General features: G+C 42.8%; 1 protein-coding gene across 3 annotated transcripts in view; it reads left to right on the forward strand.

The window, feature by feature from the left end:
- SGK3 (serum/glucocorticoid regulated kinase family member 3) overlaps positions 1 to 21374 on the forward strand; it is a 119604-nt gene that overhangs the window by 48292 nt on the left and 49938 nt on the right. For all 3 annotated transcript variants that reach the window (XM_046641889.1, XM_046641891.1, XM_046641892.1), the window contains exons 2-3: positions 15341 to 15557; positions 20264 to 20347. In XM_046641889.1, coding sequence (XP_046497845.1) covers positions 15480 to 15557; positions 20264 to 20347 — 162 coding nt within the window. In that variant the 5' untranslated portion in view covers positions 15341 to 15479. The remainder of the gene's footprint in view (positions 1 to 15340; positions 15558 to 20263; positions 20348 to 21374) is intronic.

Consider the following 21374-nt stretch of genomic DNA (forward strand, 5'->3'; position numbering starts at 1 on the left):
CAAACATGTTCTGACAGTGCTCTGGTTTTGTTGTTTTAAAATGCAGTCCTTTTCTGCCATGTAGGGAACGTAAACAGCCAGTATAAACAAATTGACCTACTAGGCAGTTTGTTATCACTGTGTTATTGGTGAAGTTTTCTTGATTGGGTAGGATAGAATCAGGAAGTGGAACACTGAGTGCTAGCCCAAGGAAATGAAGAGAGATGTTGCAATTGCTGCTCACTTCAAAAGCATCATGGAGTGAAATTGTTGGGAGATAGTGGTGTGTTCCTTGCTGCCTCTTCCTTGCTCCTTGCGTAGTTCACTCCCTCACCTCTAGGTATTTGTTCAGATGTTACCGTCTCAGTCAGGCCATTCTGTTTAAAATTCCTTATGACCCTACTCTTCCTATAATGTATATTTATCTATTTACTTGTTCATTATTTATTACCTGCCACTAGAGGATAAATTCTGTGAGGGTAGGGGTGCTTGCCGAGTTTTGTTTACTGCTGTATCCTAAGTGCCTGCAAACACTGCCTGGCACGAGGTGTCAGATGCATGGATCTGATGCAGACATTTCCAGCTAGGGCTAGTAATTACTTAAGCCAATTCCCTGTCATCTTGCCTTGCTCTCCTTTCCCTGCGTTTCTAGTTATTTCTCCTGGTTACCTAGGAATAAAACCTTGAGGCAAGGTTAATTCCTTTTTCTACCTTGCACTCCACATGCAGGTAGTTACTGTCTTATTTCTCTGTCAATTTTTTGCAAACCTGCCATTCCTATTGTTGCCAAGCCCCTATTTCTTTAAGCCATCCTCCATTTCATTCCATCCTCTACACCTACAGCCCTTCAAGTTCCCTTTCAAATGCCTTCACATCCTCATCTGCAGAATGAAATCCAGAGCCAGAAGCCTGTCATTCAAAGTTCTCTGCAACATGATCTCAGATCCACTGTTCCAGCCTGTATCTCCTGTGTATAAGAAAAGTGATTTCCAACTTACGCTTGTAAATATGAAAGTAAAATAAGGCTTTAATGACAATACCCTATAAAATTCCAAGGTGAATGTTGCTTCATGACAGTTTCTCTTTCTGTTTTTGTTAGTGAGTGAGTCTTTTCCCATAAGTGGGCAGGAATTCAGAAAAACTGAACTAATGGCTATTCCCTATTTGTACCTGAGGACTTTGGCTGCTCTGTTTTGAGTGCCCTGCCTTCCAAACCTCCCTCACATATCACTGCCACCCCAAATACCTAGATAAGTTCAGTTGGAAATGGTTTTTCCTTCCTCCGAATTCTGCTGACTTTCCATATACTGTTCTTAGGGAATTTATCGCAGTCTACTTTGAATTGTAATACTTTGGCATTTGTCTTTTCTCTTTTGCTACAAATAAGCTCCTGGGAGACAAGAAGCTTGCGTACACAAATTCCAGTCACTTTTTTAAGGAAAAATAAGACTCACATCCACTTACCTGTTTTTTAAATACAAATGAACTTAAAGTCGTACTTAATAGGGCTTTAAATCATTATGTATTGTGCTTCAACAATCATTTCTAGGATATGGACAATCAAGGGAGAAGGCAGGGAGAAATTTAGTTCTAAATGAAAAGATGCAAATGAAGATAGTGAGATACGGATTCATAGAAGGACAGAGGTGTAGGAGCAGAAACGTACCCAACACCACATAGCTGGACAGGCAGAAGTTTAGAAAAAATACACAATAAACTCAATCAGGAAACACAAGATAGACTTTATGGAGCAACATCTGCAGCTTTGGATTGTCTTGTGGGGTATTAGTCCGAAGCTTTATTTTGTTTTTGCGTCTCTGAGCATGGGTAACACTGCCTCTCTGCTTTGTTCTCTGAGCTGGGTAGGACTGAATGTTCTCGTCCTCTTTTTGGTCTGCAGGAAGTAGTCTACCTGCTTTCCCTTCATTGTTTAACTACTAAAATATTCATACTTCTTTCTTAATTTATTTTCATCTATATATGGGGAGGATATATGCCAGAAGCTTTTAGTTCTTCAGAGAAAGGTGATAGATATAAGATACTTGAATGTGTCTGTTGTTGAAGCTTCTAGTTTCATTGTTCGATATCAGCATTTGGTTTTATGTATTTTGCTTCATTTTGTTACAAACATGTCCTCTCACATATTCCAATTGAATGACTTTTTATTTTACTTGTGACTTCTTCTAATAGTTTAAAACTTGTTTCCAGAACTTGTGTCAACACTTCTGCAGTTTAATTTTATCTTTTCTTCTCTCCTATTGCCTCTCAAACCTCAGCTGGGGTTTTCCCATTCTGGGGCATGCGTTAGCTTAATTATTTTCTTGTTCTTGATTTTGAGTACTTACAGGTAGAGTCTAAATTTATTTTACCATTCCTGGGATGGAGCTGCAGTTTCTATTAATAGGAAAGTGTTGGTAGGGAAAACATATATTAAAGTCCTAATTTTTGAAATGTTAAAACTTACGTGTAAAATTCTGCATATTATCTTTTCTAAGAGCAGAGCTAAAGTAAGGTTAAGATTTAAAGCTAACGTACTATAATTTATATATAAATTTACTCTAATTTAAATATGTAAGTGGTTGTAAATTTTTCTTTTGGGAAATTTCTTCTAATGTGCTAACCGGTAAAGTGTTACTTTCAGAAGAAGAATCTTGAAAGCAAATATTTGCTTTGGAGTAAAGTTTCCTTTATCACACTGTATAAGCATATGTGTTTACCTTAAATTCTCCTTGTTTTTAAAAAGCCTTAGTTAAGGGTGTTATCAGATAGCATCATTCTTGCAAATAATAAAAGTTGGGGCATAGACTAATTACATATCCCCAGCACATGGTTAAGCACTGTGTATTTGTTAAATAAGTAAATCTGTATTTTTAGGGAGGATTTTATTGAGGTAGCATATCTTATATAATAATGGGATTGACATGGTAAAGAGAGAGAAATTGATGATTCGGGAGACCGAGGAAGGAATGATGAGCCAGTGGTTGCTTTGAAGATCTCACTTGCATACTTTGGCAAATTAGAATTTCCAAGTGTGTCTCTCCACCTGTTTGTTGAATGAGTAAATAAAACAAACAAATGTATATTGGGGCCTACTAAGTTCATGGCAGCGAATAAGTCACCGTTTCTACACTCCAGTCAGGGAGGTTCTCAATAAACAAGCAACATACAAACCTAGGTGGTAATAAATGCTAAAATGGAGAAAGCCAGGATGATCACAGAAGATTAATTTGGGGACGGAGCACTTTCATTGGGGTGATCATGAAGGCTTGTTGGAGGAAGTGACATTTGAACAAAGGCCTCAATGTGAAGTGGTGAAGGGAAAGCATTCCAGGCAGAGGAGACACAGGTACAAGAGACTGGGGAAGGGAAAGGGCTCAGTGTGTGTGAGAACAAGGAAGGGGCTGTTCTGATGGCAGTCTAGTGACTAGAGGGGCAAGCGGCCCTGGTGGGATGCAGCTGGAAAGGGAGGAAAAGGTTAGGCCGTGTGGCTAGGCTCTTAGCAGTAATTCAGAGTTTGGATTTCATTTTAAGTGCAATATGAAGCCATGCAAAGGGTTTAAGCAAAGGAGTGAAATTATCAGATTTACAGTGATTAAAAAAATCACTCTGGGGCCAGCCCATGGCATCGTGGTTAAGTTCAGCAGGCTCCGCTTCAGCGACCCAGGTCTGTGGGTTTGGATCCCAGGCGTGGACCTGTACCACTCATCAGCCATGCTGTGGTGGTGACCCACATATAAAATGGAGGGAGACTGGCAACAGATGTTAACTCAGGGCTAATTTTCCTCAGGAAAAAAAATCACTCTGGCTACTGTGGGAAGAGTGGATCGGAAGAGGGTTAGAATGGAAGCACGTTGGAGGTTCTCCCAAGAGGTTCTAGGAGATGTGATGGAATTGTTATCTTTGGGGGGGTTTTGTTTGGTCAGTTGGTTGGTTGGTTGTTTTTTTGACTTGTAGCTCTTCCAGGCCTAATTCCAGGCCTCTTCAAATCTGAATTCTTCTAACCTCCCCAGTCAGAACTGGCTTTACCCTAGGCTTCCTAGGGCCTGCAGGATTTTACCACTGCTAGTTCTGTGTGATCTTCCCCTCGCTTTCTCTTGCCTTGTGTAAGCACCCATCCTCCCATCACTCTGCCAGTGATCACAGTCCTCCAGGAATCATCCTTGGGAGTTCTGTGTTCACATCTGCCTGGAAGATACACTGGGAGTGTGCCTCCCAATGGAAAAGCTTGGAAGCCGGAAACAGGGCAGGCAGTCTGGTGATCAGGAACACAAGATGGTGGCTTTGGGAGGCTTAGAAGGATAGAGCAGAGCATTGCTCTTACAGTTACCATCCCTATGCTGTCAGTTCTGGAAGCAGCAGAGGGACATGTTACCCGCTGGAGTAAATTTAAAGCCTTCCTCCTTATCCTGGCAGTTTTGATTCTAGTATTAGAAAACAAGGAAACTGTCAGCAGTTACTTCCACCTTCTCACTCAGTACCTTCCTTAAATGTATGTAATAAAATGGAGCTGGTTTCAGGGAATGACCATCTCGTGTAACTTTCTTTGAAGTTCTTGGACACTCCTATGAAATTGTTGGGTGCAGACTACTCTATATTGTGTTCAACATTGCATATTTTGCACATATTTTTTAATTCTTATATCACTTGTCTTTATCAAGAATCAGGATAAATAAAAGGTGCCTCAAACAAGAGATGTGGTAAACCTAGGGAAAACCAGGACTGCTTTGTGATTACAGAATGAGGGAAAAATCAAAGAGGGGGGTTGGGTGGGAATTAGAGGAAGGATATATTAGTAAGGAAGGAAAACAGGAAAGGTTGTAACTGATTCATCCTGTGATGTGTGTGGGGAGATGGTTACTGTGTATCTTCCATTGGCAGATCCTGTTAAGATTTTTAATCTGTTCTGCAATGAGCTTAATTTATAGATGTGACAAAGATGTGCTTTGTTTCTATGGAAACATTTTGGATATTTTTGGAGCTAGTATTCTGAGAGGCGGAAATAAACAGATACAGATTATATATTATTACAGTAGACTTTCCATAAGGTAACCAGTTAGTTTGGAGTAAGAATTTCCTGGGAAGGTGTTTTTAAAGTAGCTTAAAATGAAACCCACCCACTTGGCTTGTTGCCTTCTCTGGAATAATTCATGCTGCATCCTCATTCCCAATTCCTTTTCTTATTCTCTTGGAGTGTCCCCATTTCCCAAACCAGTTCCCATGCCATGCCCGGTGTCTGTTTGTGGATTTTCTTTGGTCTCTTCCTTGACTGGGTCTGTCACCTCCCTCTTTTGAAACCCTTATTCCCAAACAACCAGTGCCAGTCCTGTTCCTTTGCTAAAGAAAACTTGTAGCTCTTCCAGGCCTGCTTCCTTCCTTTGGGTACAGACTTGTTCTTGAGTTCCCTTTATGTCTTGGTGTGAATCACTGACCCCTCTCTGCCATGTTAGTTCAGTGACTAGTGATACTTATGAATGTGTCTACCTTGTAGGTTAGGTAGGGTCCACTAGTCAGTACCAAACACTTACGATGTATGGAGGAAATGGAGTTCAGAACCTCTCTGCTTATATTTTAGAGGTAAAAGCAGAAGAATCTTTTGACCTTCTTATAAAAATTTTTTTCGTTGTCTGAAACAAAGATGGACAAGATCCAGGGCAGTAATTGAATACAATGAACAAAAAGATGGTCAGAATGATGAAGAAACCGTACTTTTTTAAAAAAGAAAAAAAGCCTTAACTATTTTAAGCAGTATTTATCAACAAAATTTTAATATAACATGAATTTGAAAAGTTTTCTTTCATGGAATTCCATCCATATTTCTACTTTTTACAGCCCCCAAGAAAAAATTTTAAATCTATGAATGCTTTTTCTGGAAAAGACAAACTCCTCCCCTCATTTTTTTTTTTTAAGTGAGGAGGATTGACCCTGAGATAACATGAGTGCCAGTCTTCCTCTATTTTGTATGTGGGATGCTGCCACAGCATGGCTTGATGAGCAATGTGTATAGGTCTGTGCCCAGGATCTGAACCCACGAACCCTGGGCCGCTGAAGCAAAGCATGCAAACTTAACCACTATGCCACCAGGTTGGTCCTTCGCCCCCCTCCTTTTTTAAATACCGTATCCTGTGATAGCGTTCTTTCTTGTGTCCTCTTTATTTCATAATTTAGCCCTTGATTGTCCTTGTGATGGCACCAATGCTCAGAGCCTTCTCTATGCCAAGCTCTTGGTTAGGTATTGACGGTGTGATGTCTCAAGAAGATGGCCCACTCCTGACATACTGCTGCACAAGCTTGACCCCTCTTGGTGGCAGAATCGGAAAGCTGCTTTTCCTATGCATGGCTTGTTTTCTGTACTGCAATTGCTGATGGACATTTGGTGCTCTCTTCTCCTCAACTCTATATCTCCAAAGATGATTTGGAAGAAGGGGGTGCATGGAGCAGTACCATAAGAAGTCAAGGGACAGGGTCCAGCCCCCTGGCCGAGTGGTTAAGTTCACACACTCCGCTTTGGCGTCCCAGGGTTTTGCTGGTTCGGATCCTGGATGCGGACATGGCACCGCTCATCAAGCCACGCTGAGGCGGCATCCCACGTGCCACAACTAGAAAGACCCACAACTCAAAATATACAACTATGTACCGGGGGTCTTTGGGGAGAAGAAGGAAAAATAAAATCTTAGGGGAGAAAAAAAGAAAGAAATCAAGGGATAGTGTGTGCAAGCTGGGCTCTTGGCTCAGAGCTGTGTTCATGTCACAATGCTGCCACCCAAAGCTGTGTGGCCATATAGAAGTACTCCTTGTAGCCTAGGTTTCTTCATCTGTAAAACGGGGATCATGATACTTACTTCGTGGACTGCCGTGATTATTCAGTGATGTGTTAGATGTGAGCGCTTAGAACAGGGCCTGGTATTAGTGCTCAGTGAATGTCAGTTTCTCAACCTCAACAGTATTGACATTTTGGGCCAGATGGTTTTCTATAGTAGTAGTGGCTGTTCTGTGTATTGTAGGATGTTGAGCATCATCCTTTACATGTAACCAAGAGCAAACCCCCAAGTTGTGACAAGCAAAAATGTCTCCAGACATTGCCAAGTGTCTGCCCAATGAGACCATTATAAATATGTTTACTAGCTATTATGTTACCCTTGCAAATCACTGTTCCTTCTAAGATGGAAGTTCTCTTCTCATCTGACCCGCTTCTTTTGGTCTTGTTGGACTTGTCTGAGTTGATTCACTAGCTGGATGTTAAAGTTAGTTCTTCCATTCTGGGTTCGTATCTGAACTTAGTCTCATTAGAGCCATGGGACCTACCCCAGGGCGAGACAGCTGTCTCTGGGAACCAATCTGCAAGATTATTTTGTGACTCTCCAGCAGAATGAAGGCATTCTTCTCCTGTTCCTCTTTTGGAAAGCCCTGCATACCTGGGAACCTCCCCCAAAGTTCCAACTTTTATTCCCGTGTGAACAACCTAGCTTTTTGTTCTGTTCTTTCTTGGTTGTGAGGGTTCTTAATATCAATCCTCTTCCCATTCTGCTTTATTTGCCTGCCTGGCCATAAGATGATTTTACACAATTTTAATTGCTTCAGTGTTACAGAATAAATATACATTAAATTTGCAGTAATAGCAGGCTTGCTTTTTCATAATTTCACCTCTAACCACTTAAAAATAAGTTTATGAACCTTCTTCATTGCTTCCCAGAGGACTCTTTGGAGCATATATATGTGATAGAGGCAGTGTGGTATCATGGGTGAAGGTCCCGAAGTTAGACCACCCCTTGTTCAAATCCTGACTCAACCACCTGAGGCCATTTACTTCACCTTTTTATGCTTCCATTTGTCCTGGGTTTCCTCTCAGTGGCGCTGTGGTGAGGAGCAACCAGGTTAACACATTTAAAGCACAGTCTGGCTTGTAATAAGCTTAGCTACCAAGTATTAAATATTGTTAGGTTGCTGGTTTGTTTCAGCTTGAAGGAAAGGAGAATCTTTAAGGGGAGACAGTGTGGTATAGCCCACAAATACATACAGATTTTGAGGTCGGACAGATTTGGATTTGAATCGTAGCTCTGTCACCTATTCGCTGGATACTTAAGCTTGGGCAAGTGGTTTAATCTCTCTCTGTTTTTCTTCACAGCAACATCTTCATTTCCAACATATGATTCCAGCTCCTTTTTCCAGAGAAAATTGAGGCAAACAAGGGTACTCTCTTTCAGACTTCTCCTCCCATACCTGCCTGGCTTTGCTAGGCTGAGAATATGTGATAGTCTGTGTCTGTGTCACTTGTCTGTGCTCTCACAGTGTACCATGCGTACGTCTAACATCATACTCAGGCAACTATTGAAGTTTTTATATTGCTTATCCTTCTTCCCCATGAGATACATTCCTTGTAGGTAGGATTTTTCTCTTATATTTGACTTTATATTCTTAATGCATAATGAATGCTTCCTAAGTGTTGAATGAAGGAATAAAAACTTATTTGAACGATTATTTCATAGATTGTTGGCTATTAGAGCCAAATTATTGTCTACCTATACAGAGCTGGGTCTTTTACACTTGTTTTGAATCCTTAAAACAACCATGTGAAGTAGGTGTTGCTAGCCACATTTTCTAGATAGGAAACTAGGGCTCAGGTGATTTAGACTCATGTAAGGATTCGGGGTCGAGAATTGTAGCATGTCATCCCTGTAAGAGTTGTAGTCACAGGAGGATCACAGACAGGAGCTTAGGCCTTAGAGAGAAGAATGCAGTGACTACCAAGCTGCAGCTTCGCAGGAGGGAGCAGGATGAGGAGACAGCTACCCTGATCCCTCTCTTCCCATCCCCGATCCTGCCAGTGCCTCTCGGGATGAAATCAGCCAGCAGCTCGAGGGCAAGGGAACCTGTGCTGTGCAGGCTGTAGAGGTCAGCATCCTGGGGCACGGAGCAGAATGGAGATGGATCTGAAAAGACAAACAGAGACTGTCCAGCACAGTCCTCCCCTTTCTGTCCCTTAGTTTTCACTCTTATACTTTGGGCGTAAAACGCATGTTCCTAACTCAGGGGAAACAAAGTCCTCTCAGTCCCTGCATCCAGTTCATTCACACTCTTACTTGGAACCACTACCAGTGTTCTTCATGTAAAGTAACAGAGAAAAACTAAAATAAAACAAAACTGTGGTAGTCTCTGTGTCTGTGACCAATACTACTTGTGAATCTCTTCAATTCAGCCATGATCCTCCTTCCCCCAGTGTATAGCACATCCCAGTTTCCTCCTAGAAATCTGGATCAGTCACCTCACTGGGACAGTGACTACTCTCTTACTGTTGGTGGAGTGGTCACAAATGGCTAGTGGGTAGTCTTAGCTTCCAGTTTAACAGAGCTAGGCTGTTCCCTGGTGGAAGTATTCCTCCACCAAACCCAGGGTTGCAAAGGAAAGCGAAAATTCCTTAAGGGATTAATAGAGATAATGCTGAGAAGAGCTATTCTTGGTTCCTGACCCACATATTCTGGCTCTGTAGGGGATAGCAACATATGTTGGCTGCTGGTGTAGCACATAGACCACATCTTGCAGTCCAGTTACCAGTGTAATAGGGTATTGTCTCCTAGGAGGTGCCAGAGCTGAGCCTTCTGTAGCCATTCTACTATTCTATCAAGCATCTGCTTCTAGATGAAGAGATGCATGGTAAGACTAGCGAATTCTCTGGTTATGAGCCTATTCCCACACTTCTTTGCCCTAAATGTGTTCCATGGTGTGATGTGATGTTGTAGAGGATACTGTGACAATGAATAAGACTTGCTGTAACCAAGAATGGTGGTTTTGGCAGAAGTATATTTCAGGCAGTGAAGGCAAATCTGACTTCTGTGAGGTCAGATGCTGCCTCAGGTGGCTTGTCTGATTTCCGCTGTGGGATGATGCCATAGTGGAGCCCAGTGTTGTTCTTTGCTGCTGAGGTTGGGCACTCACGTAGGCAACAGCTAGATCAGTCTCAGTGAGAGGAAGGCCATGTTGTTGAGCCTCTGTATGCTCTCCAACCCTACTGCCTTGGCCACTTTGTTATGGGTGCACTGAGCACGCAGTGGGTGATTGGAAAGGAGGCTGACTGACATCCATAGGACAGGTCGTCTTGACCATCTGATTATTGAGAGCCTCTCTACAATGGTTGATATGTAGTGGGCGTTTATCCGGGACATAGATATTTTCACATTATGTGTTGTATTGAAAGCTTCTTCCACATACTTCTGCAACTCGCCCCCCCCTCCTTTTTTTGAAACTGGTTTTCCAGTGTTCTTTCCAAGTCCCTGACCAGCAAGCCATCTCTTAACCACTGCCCGTGAGTCAGTATAGATACGTATCTTTGGCATGCATCTCTGCTGACACACAAATGGACCACCATGTGTACTGCTTAGAATTCTGCCCATTGGGAAGACTCCCCTTCACCACTCTTTTTCAGGACCATCCCTGAACAGGGCTGTATTCTGTCACTTCTGGTCAGTGCCAGCACACCACACATGTCCATCCATAAACAGGCATGCCTTTTCCTTCCTCTGTTAGCTAGTTGTAGGATCCTCCCCGTGAGTGTGGGTTGAGAGAGAGCCAACAAGGAAGGAGGAGCAAGTCCCAGGGGAGTCACCTAGTCCTTCAGTTGACTTGTACCTTCCAGACCTGCTCAGGCCCAGTCTTGCTTTTTCCCATATCAAGGGGAATGCTTCTGTACAGTCTAGTTTTATAATTTAGTGGATCAGATAATGCTCTGTTCATGATGGGCTATTCTTGTTACATAGTCTCTTGGTTTCTCATGGGCAGGTGTCTAATCTCTACCTGGGCTTAGTGTAGCAAGCCAAAAAACCAAAAGTGGACAGTAGCTGTTGACAGTACCCTAAGGGGTCTACAGCTCTTTTTCTTCTTTCTTGCTTGTCAGAGGCTCCTTACCCCATCCCTGTCAGCCATGTCATTTCTGGTACTCTTGGGTGTGCTGAGGCCTAGGCCCGAGAGTTAGGGCAGCTTTCATTGCTGCAGAACCTCCTCTTGGATCAGGCCCCAGTAAAAACTGGCAGCCTCATGGGTTACCCAGTCAATAGGCCAGAGCAGCATACCCCAATATGAAGCACACCAATCGTTTTGCCTCTTTCTCAGTGGACTTGGTACAGGTGTAGTAATGTCTCTCACTTTAGATGAGGTATCCTGCTTCAGACCTCTGGAACTGTAGAAACTAGCAATGTGGTGGATCCTTGAACTTCTGTAGGTTTTATCCCCCATCCTCTGATTTGCTTGTGTGTCTTATAAATGCATCCTGGGTGCTTGCTATTTCTTGTTCAGCAGGTCCAGTTAGCATAATGCCATCAATCTGATGGACCAGTGTGGTGATCTGTGGGATACTGAGATGATCAGGGTCCCTCCAGATTATCTTATGGCAGTGCAGATACAGCCCTCAGGTAAGACAGTGAAGGTGTACTGCTGTTTCTGCCACTTGATGACAAATTGCATCTCAGTATCCTTACTGATGATGATAGAAAAGAAAGCATTTGCCAGGTCAGTAGTTGTTTACCAGATATCAGGGGTTATGCTGATTTTCTCCAGCAAAAAATATCACATCTGGAATTGCAGCTGTGATTGACATCACCATCTGATTAAATTTATTAAGTTTATAGTAACCCATAGTCATGTTCCAAGATCTTTCTGGCTTTGGTCCTGGTAAACAGGCAAGTTAAATGGGGATATAATAGGAATCAACACCCCTGCATCCTTCAAGTTTTTGATAGTGGTACTGATTTCCCAGAGATGTGGTACAGTTTTTGGTTTACTGTCTTAGTGGGTAGAGCAGGGAGAGTTCCTGGGACCTCTTCATGGCCCGTTCTTCTATAATGGCTTTTATGACACGGGACAGGGAACAATGTGGGGATTTGTCCGGTTACTAAGTGTATCTGTTTCTACTAAAATTCTAGACCTAGTGAAATAACCACAGAATGGGCCTGTGGTCCCATTGACCCCACCAAGACATGCCGGGGTCGACTTAATTTCTCAATTCCTCTCTGGAATGAGATGGGTGCTCTGACTGGTGGACCACATTTTAGGTCTCAAGAGATATGCATCAGTTCAGAGCTAGTGTCCAGTATCCCTCAGAAGGATTATGCATTTCCCTTTCCCCAGTGGACAGTCCCCTTGTGATTGGCTGTAGATTTCTCTTGGGAAAGGTCTAGAGAAAGATTGATGGGGATACACTGGCTGTGTAAAGGGTCACAGAAATCTTATATTTAGTCCTCCTTGGTCTAACATCCTTTGATTGTATTCCTGTATGTGCTCCTCAGACTCCTGCTGGTAAAAATTGTCAAGATTTTACAGATTTTTCAGTATAAAGGCACTCTCCTCCAGGATTAGGCTTTGAACTTCTTTCCAGGGTCTTTTGCCCTGTTAAGAGGAAATGAGAGGAGATGGGAGTAGGTCATGAGGCGAGTTGGCATCTCCTTGTGAAACAACTTGAAAGCGTTTTATGGGGGGTTGGGAGGCTGGGTCTCTTAAGAGAAGTGTAGGTTGCTGCCTTCAGCAGGGATGTTCCCCTGAACTTGGAGTTCAACATTCTTGGCTTCATTTGTGTCTGCCCAAGTGCCTGCATCCATGATTCAGGATCATTCTTCTTTCCAGCCAGCACCCCTATATTAGCATAAGAGACTTTGCAGGGTTGCATGTTCAATTAGCTCCGCCACCCTTACCATCAAACTGTGGGCTTGATGCTACTCCTGTCAACTCATCAGCTATAAGAGAAAAAGGACTCTTTTATAACGGCCATAGGTTTTTCACTCATCTATTTGGGAATTCATGGCTTTACTTCATGCAGATTCTCAAAGACTGTCAGAAGTAGCCCCAACCCATGTCAAAATCTTTGAAATCATTTTCATCATCCACTTGGACTTGTAGCCCTTTGCCTACCACCTGTACTTCATCCTGTGACACCATGAGAGGGAATTTGAGTGATCATTACCACTGTGTGCCAGATTATCAGTTGCCTCTCCCTTCCCTTCATAGGATGGTTATCAGGGCATTCATCAAACATGCATCCCGTTTTTGAGCATCTGTTTCCCCTGGGGTCATTCTTAGTACCAGTTACCACATCAGTCACATGACACACTCAAAAGTAATTGAAGGGAATCTAACAGAGGGACTATTGACAAAGCTGTCATGGGGAGGGTAAAAGAACCAGCAGGGCAGGGGGAAGCACCCTTTCTACTAACAGTTTTTGGACATTATTACTCTCAGGCCTTCAACTGTAGCTATGAAAGAGGGGCTACCTGGTAGGAACTATGGCCTTAGGTAGAGAATACACTGCCTGTTAGAAAGGGAGCAGGGGGAATAAATACCTTAGCATCTTACTCCTCCTACCCTACCATCTCCTGTTAGTTCCTTGCATTGGCTGAATCCAACTAGAAGCCAGAGGGCAAGGGAAAGAGGCCGGCTGCCTCAGTGTGAGACTGGTAGAGGTCAGCCTCTGGGCTGTGGTGGCAGGGTAGGGAAGAGTGGTGTTGGATCTGGAAGGGCAGATAGAGACCATCTAGCACAATTGCCAAACTGGGATCTCTGGCCCAGATTTGGGTGCTGGGCTTTGGCACTTAACTGCCTGCTGTAGGTACACGCTTAGATGTCCCCTGGGCACCTTGTATGAAGTGACTTATCCTGCCCCCCAGCTCTTTTCCCCCTCCTCTATTCCTGATGCTGCTTAATGTCATATCGTACTGTCCCTTCTGAAGGGAAGGCCTGAGGCCTGATCTCCTGTAGTTCTGCCCCTGGTAGCCATGCACAGTGAGATACAAACAGACCTTCGAGCTTGTACATAATACAGGACCCGTCACCCCCGGATCCCACATTCTCAAGGGAAAGGTGTAGAAAGTGTGACACCATAACCTTCAGCGTCTCGTCATTTCTGCTGCAGATGCGGAAGGATGGGCTGAGGTGGGTCCTGGGGCTCCTGGGCAAGGCTGATTTGCCTTAGAAGAGCTCTGGGTTCCACCTGCTCTGAGTCTTTAGCAGTAGAGCGCTGTGACTGGAGGGCAAGACTCTAGTCAGGTGGCTGCCCTGATCTAATGGAGGGCTGAAGAAGCTGTTTTTATGGGGTTTTAGGGTGCTTTTTTTTTTTTGAGGAAGATTAGCCCTGAGCTAACATCCACTGCCAGTCCTCGTCCTTTTGCTGAGGAAGATTGACCCTGAGCTACCATCTGTGCCCATTTTTCTCTACTTTTTTTTTAATATGTGGGACGCCTACCACAGCATGGCTTGATAAGCGGTGAGTAGGTCCATGCCCAGGATCCAAACCTGCGAACCCTGGGCCGCCAAAGCAGAACGCGTGAACTTAACTGCAACACCACCAGGCTGGCCCCTAGGGTGTTCTATCTTATAGACAGCTGCTGCACCATGAGCTTAGGAGGGGGCCAGTTACATTTTCTTGTTTTCTAACAGCTAATTCAGCCACATATAAACCCTTCCTGACTGCATTTCCAGCAGCAAATCCAGGAAAGTAGGTTTTGAATCATCTCAAAGGAAGCACCCTTATAATCGGTTAAAACTCATTATACCTGAATATTCATTGCCTGCTGATAGATATTTGAAATCATTACTTGAATATAATTTATTTATGGTTATTAGATCTGTCAGAGTGACTTCCTAAAATTAATCATTGAGGGAAACTGGCAAACTGACCCTTTAAAAGGTACTCTTTGGTGTCAGTGGAGAGTATAGGCTGCTGTGTGTAGCGAAGGTGACGTAAGTGTGACGTCTCCAGCCCTTTGTCCGTGGGTGGAATGATAACATTAACATAACTGCATTTGTTCTGTATGAAGATCTGCTGTAACATCTCTGAGCAGGGGTCTGGTGTGTAAGAATTGTCCACAGCTGTTCAACGGCAGCATAGCCCAGTGGTTAGGAGTCGGGACCCTGGAATCAGACACCCTGGGTTCAAATCTTGGACGGGCACGTTAGTTAATCTGTCTGTATTTCAGTTGCTTCATTTGTAAAACAGGGGAACATAGTTACCCCCTATATGGGATGCTAATCTGAAGCAGGATGTCTGATAAACACACTTTGAAAAACCCTGCTCTAAGTCCATCAAACTAGAGCCCTTTTAGGTGAGAATTAGCCCATAGTCCGCATAGCCGTGGTGTATAAGCTCCCGAATTTCTTAGTACATAGTAAGGAAGGTAGATGGGATGCAAATGTTCGATTGTGGTTCGTTCAGCTGTTGACAGGGACGTGGCAGAAGCTGAATCTCTAACCTGGGCTGCGACTTAGGATCCAAAGAAATTCCTGTCAGAATAAACATAAAATTGGTCCTATGAACGAGGAATGACAAATCAGAGTATTTTTAAAATTGTTTCGCTAATCAGTTTTTTTTTTCTTTATGTTGGTGAAGGTTGCATGATGGAATTTGGACATTACCTCCAGAAGTTTTACATTTTGGATTAGCTAGTTGTGTTTGTCCTCTGCTGACGACTTCTTCGGACTCATTTTTTGATGTCCTTTTGAGGCAATAAACCCAAAGAGCTTATACCATGGACTACAAGGAAAGCTGCCCAAGTGTAAGCATTCCGAGCTCTGATGAACACAGAGAGAAAAAGAAGAGGTTTACTGTAAGTACGTAATGTAAAGCGTATGGGAAAAAGTTGAAAAAAGGGAATATTTTCATTTCTGCTTTTATTCTTCCTTAACCTAGAATATCCTCCCCTGTCTCCACATATCCACATTTCCTTAACCTTTCAAGTGATATATCCTCAGCCGTCTTCCCCATGTACTGCAGTGGTACACAGTCTCCTTTTCAGAGCAGATTTTCACCTGTTTACTTATCCCCTTGGAGAAGCTTATGAAATTATGTGATGGAACCTCTCACCAAGAAATGTACATGCACATGGATCTACAACACACACACATAATTTTGTGTGCGCTGTTGGGCTTAATGGACTTTGGAACTCCTTGATTCCATACTAAGAACTACTGTCTTGAAGTTTCCAGCTTTCTTATGACATTTATCATTTTCTACCTCAGTTTAAAAAATATTTGGTCCCATATTCTCTCTTTTTTTTTTTACCTTAAAAGCAAAGCCCATTTCTAATTTTACTTTTTATTACCATAGTATCTACGATAGGCTTTTATAGAGAATAAGCACAATGAATATTTGCTGAATCACTGTATCAGTGACTATTATTGGAGAAGGGTCACTGTTCTAATTAGTGTAGTGAAATATATGATATTGTACTTAGTTCCAATAGTCCTGTTAGTATATACAGAGAACTCCTGCCCTCCTCCCCTCTGAAAAAAATGTCATTTGTCTTGTCTATAACTGATCTGATCTTCCTTGTAAGCCCCCACCCACTGAGTAGAATGGAGAAATTCATTTAACCCAGTTTTATTTAACACTTAGTTTGAGCTAAAATTTAAGCAGTTCTTTTAAGTAAAGATGCCCAGAATGTCTTCATTCTGCTCTCTTTCTCTTACTTCAACACACTCTCATTCTCCAACTTGACATCATGGTTTATGGGGGGGGGGTCCCCTTTCACAGTGTTTGTTGAGTAAGTGGCTGACTTCATGGTAGCCTGGTGAAGCCTCTTGCATCCTTGTCGTTTCTCTAGATCTTTGCCATTCTAGAATGTAGAGTGACTGGTCTGGCTAACAGCCAGCTATGGTTGACCTGATCCAGACCTGGGCATTTTCTTGGCATCCGTTGCTGGCATCTGCAGTTAATGAACCAACTTGTGATCTATTCTTTGTTGGCTTGGCTAGGGTGGTGGCGACTCACTGCTGACCCAGCTTCCCCTTGGCTCTCCATGGCTGGAGAGCCCACTGAAGTTCTGACACTTCCTGCACCTGCTCTTGGCTCAAGTGGTCTACCCTGGCCTCTGACCAGGGAGTCCCCTGGCCCCTGCCAGTTGAGCCTCATGACAGGTGACTTTTAACTCAGAGTCCCTGTCACATGGGAGTTGAGGAAAGCTGAGGAGTTAGACTAATCCCTTTGACCACTCCCCTCTGCCTTCTTAACTAAGTGGGGCTGGGTCCCCCGAAGGGTGATTTTCTCCCAAAGTCCCAGACAAGAAGCTGGAAGGAGTCCTCTGTCTTCTGTTGTCCTTCCTTAAGAAACACACTTCCCACACTCTGCACTGAAGCCCAGAGCAGAGAGATTGCAGTGTGTGTCTGGCCACTTGTCTCCCCTCAGTCTGTGTGTTGCAGCAATATCATAAGCACTGTGCATTTATTCCACATTTGTATAAGGAAGTTTTGGAAATGTCACCTTGATAGTAAACAAGAGGTCAGTGTACCATGGATAAAATAGTGGAATGTATGAAAGTTTTCCTTCCTTCCCTCTCCGTTTTTACCTTTGGGCCATCCTCTCTTTCAAGGGCGTGACCTCCTTCCAAGTTTGATGGAAGTTTGTACGTAGCAAATATAGGCAGTGGGTTACCTCGGGTGTCCTTTTATTTTTCATGGTGGAGGCATCTCCATGTCCTCTGAAAGGGTCAGAGAGGCCTGTAGCATCACTCTTACCTAGCTCTTCCCAGCACTGTACCCCGAGTTCTCAAAGGCCCTGTCCACATCCCCTTGTTCATTTCCTTCCTTCAGTTTCTCAAATGTTACCTTTTTAGAGAGGCTTTGTCTGACCACCCTATAGAAAATAGCAGCTTCACCCCCTACCCTGCGCCTTTCACTCTCTGTCCCGCTTACCCTATTTAATTTTTTAATAGCAGTTATCACCTGACGTATTTTGTGTGTGTTTATGTGTGCCTTACCTGACTAGAGTACAAGGTCCTTAGAGGCAGTAACTCCCCTCACTGTTGTTTCACCAGCACCGAGAATGGAGATAGATGTTCAGGAAGCATTTGTTGAGTGGAAAGTAGTATTGTGTTCCCATGTTAGTTGTGGTCACTACAGTGAAGTCCTCAGTCCTCAAGAAACTTGGTTCTGGTTAGCACACATAGACCCCACCCCACCCAGCACAGACTGTCCAGCCTCAGCAGGCCCAGATGCCTGTGTTATAGTTAGGAACAAAAGTAGTCATTGTGTTACTGAGTATTCGATAATATTTTTGTACTCTGGTTCTCACATGTCTTTTATATAGCTCTATACCATGAAGCTTCTAATAGAGAAATGCATTGCATTCTAGGACGTCTTAACTTAAACCAAGTCTAAATTATACTTTCATTTATCCACTCAACAAATTGTCATTGAGTTTCTCTGCTAGGCCAGGCACTGTTCTGGGCACTGGGGGTAAAACCCTTGCTCTCAAGGAACTTTCATTCTGGTGGGGCAAGACAGACAATTAGGAAATATTTTTTTTAAAACTAAATAAGATACTTGTAACGAGTATTGTACTGCTTTCTGTGAAATACTTCCTTTTTTTGCAAATGAAAGTATTTTTTAAAATTTGAAGAGTTTTTGGTTTTGCCTGTTGGTGTTTTATTAGAATTTACTTTAAAAGCCCTTGTTCGTAAGTCGTACTGCTAATTAATAACTTCACGAGGCCTTATCTTAGTTCCTGTAAATATATTTGCAGCAGACGTGCTGCAACCTGAAACCTAGGCTTGGGTTCTAGACTAGGCTGTGCTTGGGGGACCATGGGAAGCCACCCTACCTTTATAAGCCCCATTCTCCTCACCAGGAAGTCAGCACAGATAATTCAAGAAGCTCACAATCATGTAAACCTGAGTTTCTAATCCTTTTGTAGCAGTCCTGCTTTCAGGCCTGCCGATCCTAAGCGCTGTATGAGATGAATCTGCAGTCCAGTCTTAGAAGCAGGGCCCACCTTCACTGGCACCTTGACCAGCTTCTTTCCCCTCTACTTCTGCACTCTCTGCATGTGAGTTGTATCATCTTACAAACAATTCTAGCATCTCCCGTCCAATAGCCTCCTCTAAGACAACTTGATGCTTTCTTGGTTAAAACCGGAAGAGCCAGGTTACCGCCCTGTAGCTATTGTAGGGGACCCAGGCCCTCTTTTCTTTCAGTCTGAGTAATGCATCTCTTGCCCAAGTGACTGATACCAGTGGCTTTGCTTCATCTTCCCAGTGAGACCTTTACCCCCTCTCTCACAGAGGGATCTGGCTTTACATTCTGGTCCCCCCTCACTGGGAGCCTGTTAATATGACTGTATCTTAAACAATACTACAGAGTCCTTACAATATAATCACTGACAGTATCAGAGAGGTGCTTTCTTCTGCTATTTTCTAACTGTGAACTTGTGAGTGTAGCTTAGCTATCCTTCATGGGAAAGGATAGTTTGTATACATTTGTGTGCCCAACTTCTAAAATAAACGTGGATTATTCTCACTTGTCTAACAGACTGTGGGCAGCTGTATTGTAAACCCCAAAGCTACTGAGATCTCTTTCCCCTGATCTTCACCATAAAATAATGGGAGTGATAACCAAGCCAGACATTGGTGAGCCTTTCCTCGTAGGCCTGGATTCTTACTGTTCTCTTCAGAAATGATACAAGGTCTTTGGGGTCCTAGACTGTTTTCTCTACATTGGTGTGTTGAATTATACTGAGAGTACCTGTGGGATGAATTATGAGAGTTAATTCTATATGATAACTGTTGATGATTTGGTACTGGTTCTGGTGCATGGAGGGTTAGAAGATTGAGATTTTAGCCTCAGTTTTATGTTTTGTATTAAGTCTATGAACTTGGGAAGGTTACTTAACTTTTTTGGGCTGTTATTTCCTCATATGTATAGCGGGGGTTGTAATACTTGTTCTGCTTACTGCATAGGATTGTTCACCGTGGTTATATGAAATTGTGTGTGTATGGAAATACTAAACACATGTAATATGGTAGTCGGAAATCTGCTGATAAATTCTTAGTTTGAGAAATACTTTGTAAAAGATGACCCAGAAGGAGGAGAAGTAATAATCGAGTGTTTACTATGTGCCAAGCATCACTTTTGAAAATACTTTATAAATTCAGGGTAATGGTAATTGCTGGGGAAAAAGGGAGGAGAATAGCATCAATTGAATCTATCATGTTTTATTCTTGGGGAAAAAATCTGAAACAAGAATGGCAAAATGCTAGAATTCAGAAGATCTAAATAATGAGTACATGGGTATGGTGTTCACTCTGTCAAGCTCTGTAAATTACAGAAATATTTCATAACATTTTAAAAATAAAGTATCACCTTTTGACAAGATAAAATAAGTGTTTCTGTTGGTATAGTTGTGTATCTTGGAAAATCATACATAAAAATTAACGTGTAATACCATTTTCATGAGTATGGAAACAGGTTATTCACATATTTAAATAGCTAATGGGTTTTTTGTGATCAAATTTTATTATGTTATGTTTTATTTCCACAGGTTTATAAAGTTCTGGTCTCAGTGGGCAGGAGTGAGTGGTTTGTCTTCAGGAGATATGCAGAGTTTGATAAGCTTTACAATACTGTAAGTAATAGTCTATAAGATTGTTATTTAAGACAAAACAGGGGCCAGCCCTGTGGCCGAGTGGTTATGTTTGCATGCTCCGCTTCGGCGGCCCAGGGTTTTGCGGGTTTGGATCCTGGGCGCGGATGAAGCAGCGTCCCACATGCCACAACTAGAAGGACCCACAACTAAAATATACAACTATGCACTTGGGTGATTTGGGGACAAAAAGCAGAAAAAAAGAAAAAAAAAAAGAAGATTGGCAACACTTGTTAGCTCAGGTGCCAGTCTTTAAAAAAAAAGACAAAACAGCTGAGAAAACTCCAAAATAAGAGAGATTTATGTAGATGATTAAATTAAATTTATATATATATCAGACAAGCAGAAAAGAGTAAGAGAGTCTTCAGAAGCATCCTAACTTTGGAATTTTTGGCAAAAAGGGGAGAGAGGGAGCCAGCCCTGATGGCCTAGTGGTTAAAGTTCAGCACACTCTGCTTTGGTGGCCTAGATTTGGTTCCTAGGCCTGGAACCACACCATTCATCTTTCACTAACCATTCTGTGGCAGTGACTCACAGAGAAGAGCCAGAAGAACCTACAACTATGTATAGGGGTTTTGAGGGGGGAAGGAAGAAAAAAGGAGGAAGATTGGCAACAGATGTTAGCTTAGGGCAAATCTTCTCCTGCAAAAAAAAAAAAAAAAAAAAGGTAGATAGGGACTGTCACGAAGTTCCAAATCAACTATTGAAGATATGAAAACTAGATGTGCAGTTTAAAATACATTTTGTTGTCATAGAATATTAGAAATAAATTCTTTTGGGGCCAGCCCCGTGCCTGAGTGGTTAAGTTCACACGCTCTGCTGCGGCAGCCCAGGGTTTCACAGGTTTGGATCCTGGGCGCGGACGTGGCACCACTCATCAAGCCATGCTGAGGTGGCGTCCCACATGCCACAACTAGAAGGACCCACAACTGAAAATATACAACTATGTACCAGGGGGCTTTGGGGAGAAAAAAGGAAAAAATAAAATCTTTAAAGAAAAGAAAGAAGG

The sequence above is a fragment of the Equus quagga genome, chromosome 16, assembly GCF_021613505.1.
Source record: "Equus quagga isolate Etosha38 chromosome 16, UCLA_HA_Equagga_1.0, whole genome shotgun sequence".
In the NCBI taxonomy this organism is placed as follows: Eukaryota; Metazoa; Chordata; class Mammalia; order Perissodactyla; family Equidae; genus Equus; species Equus quagga.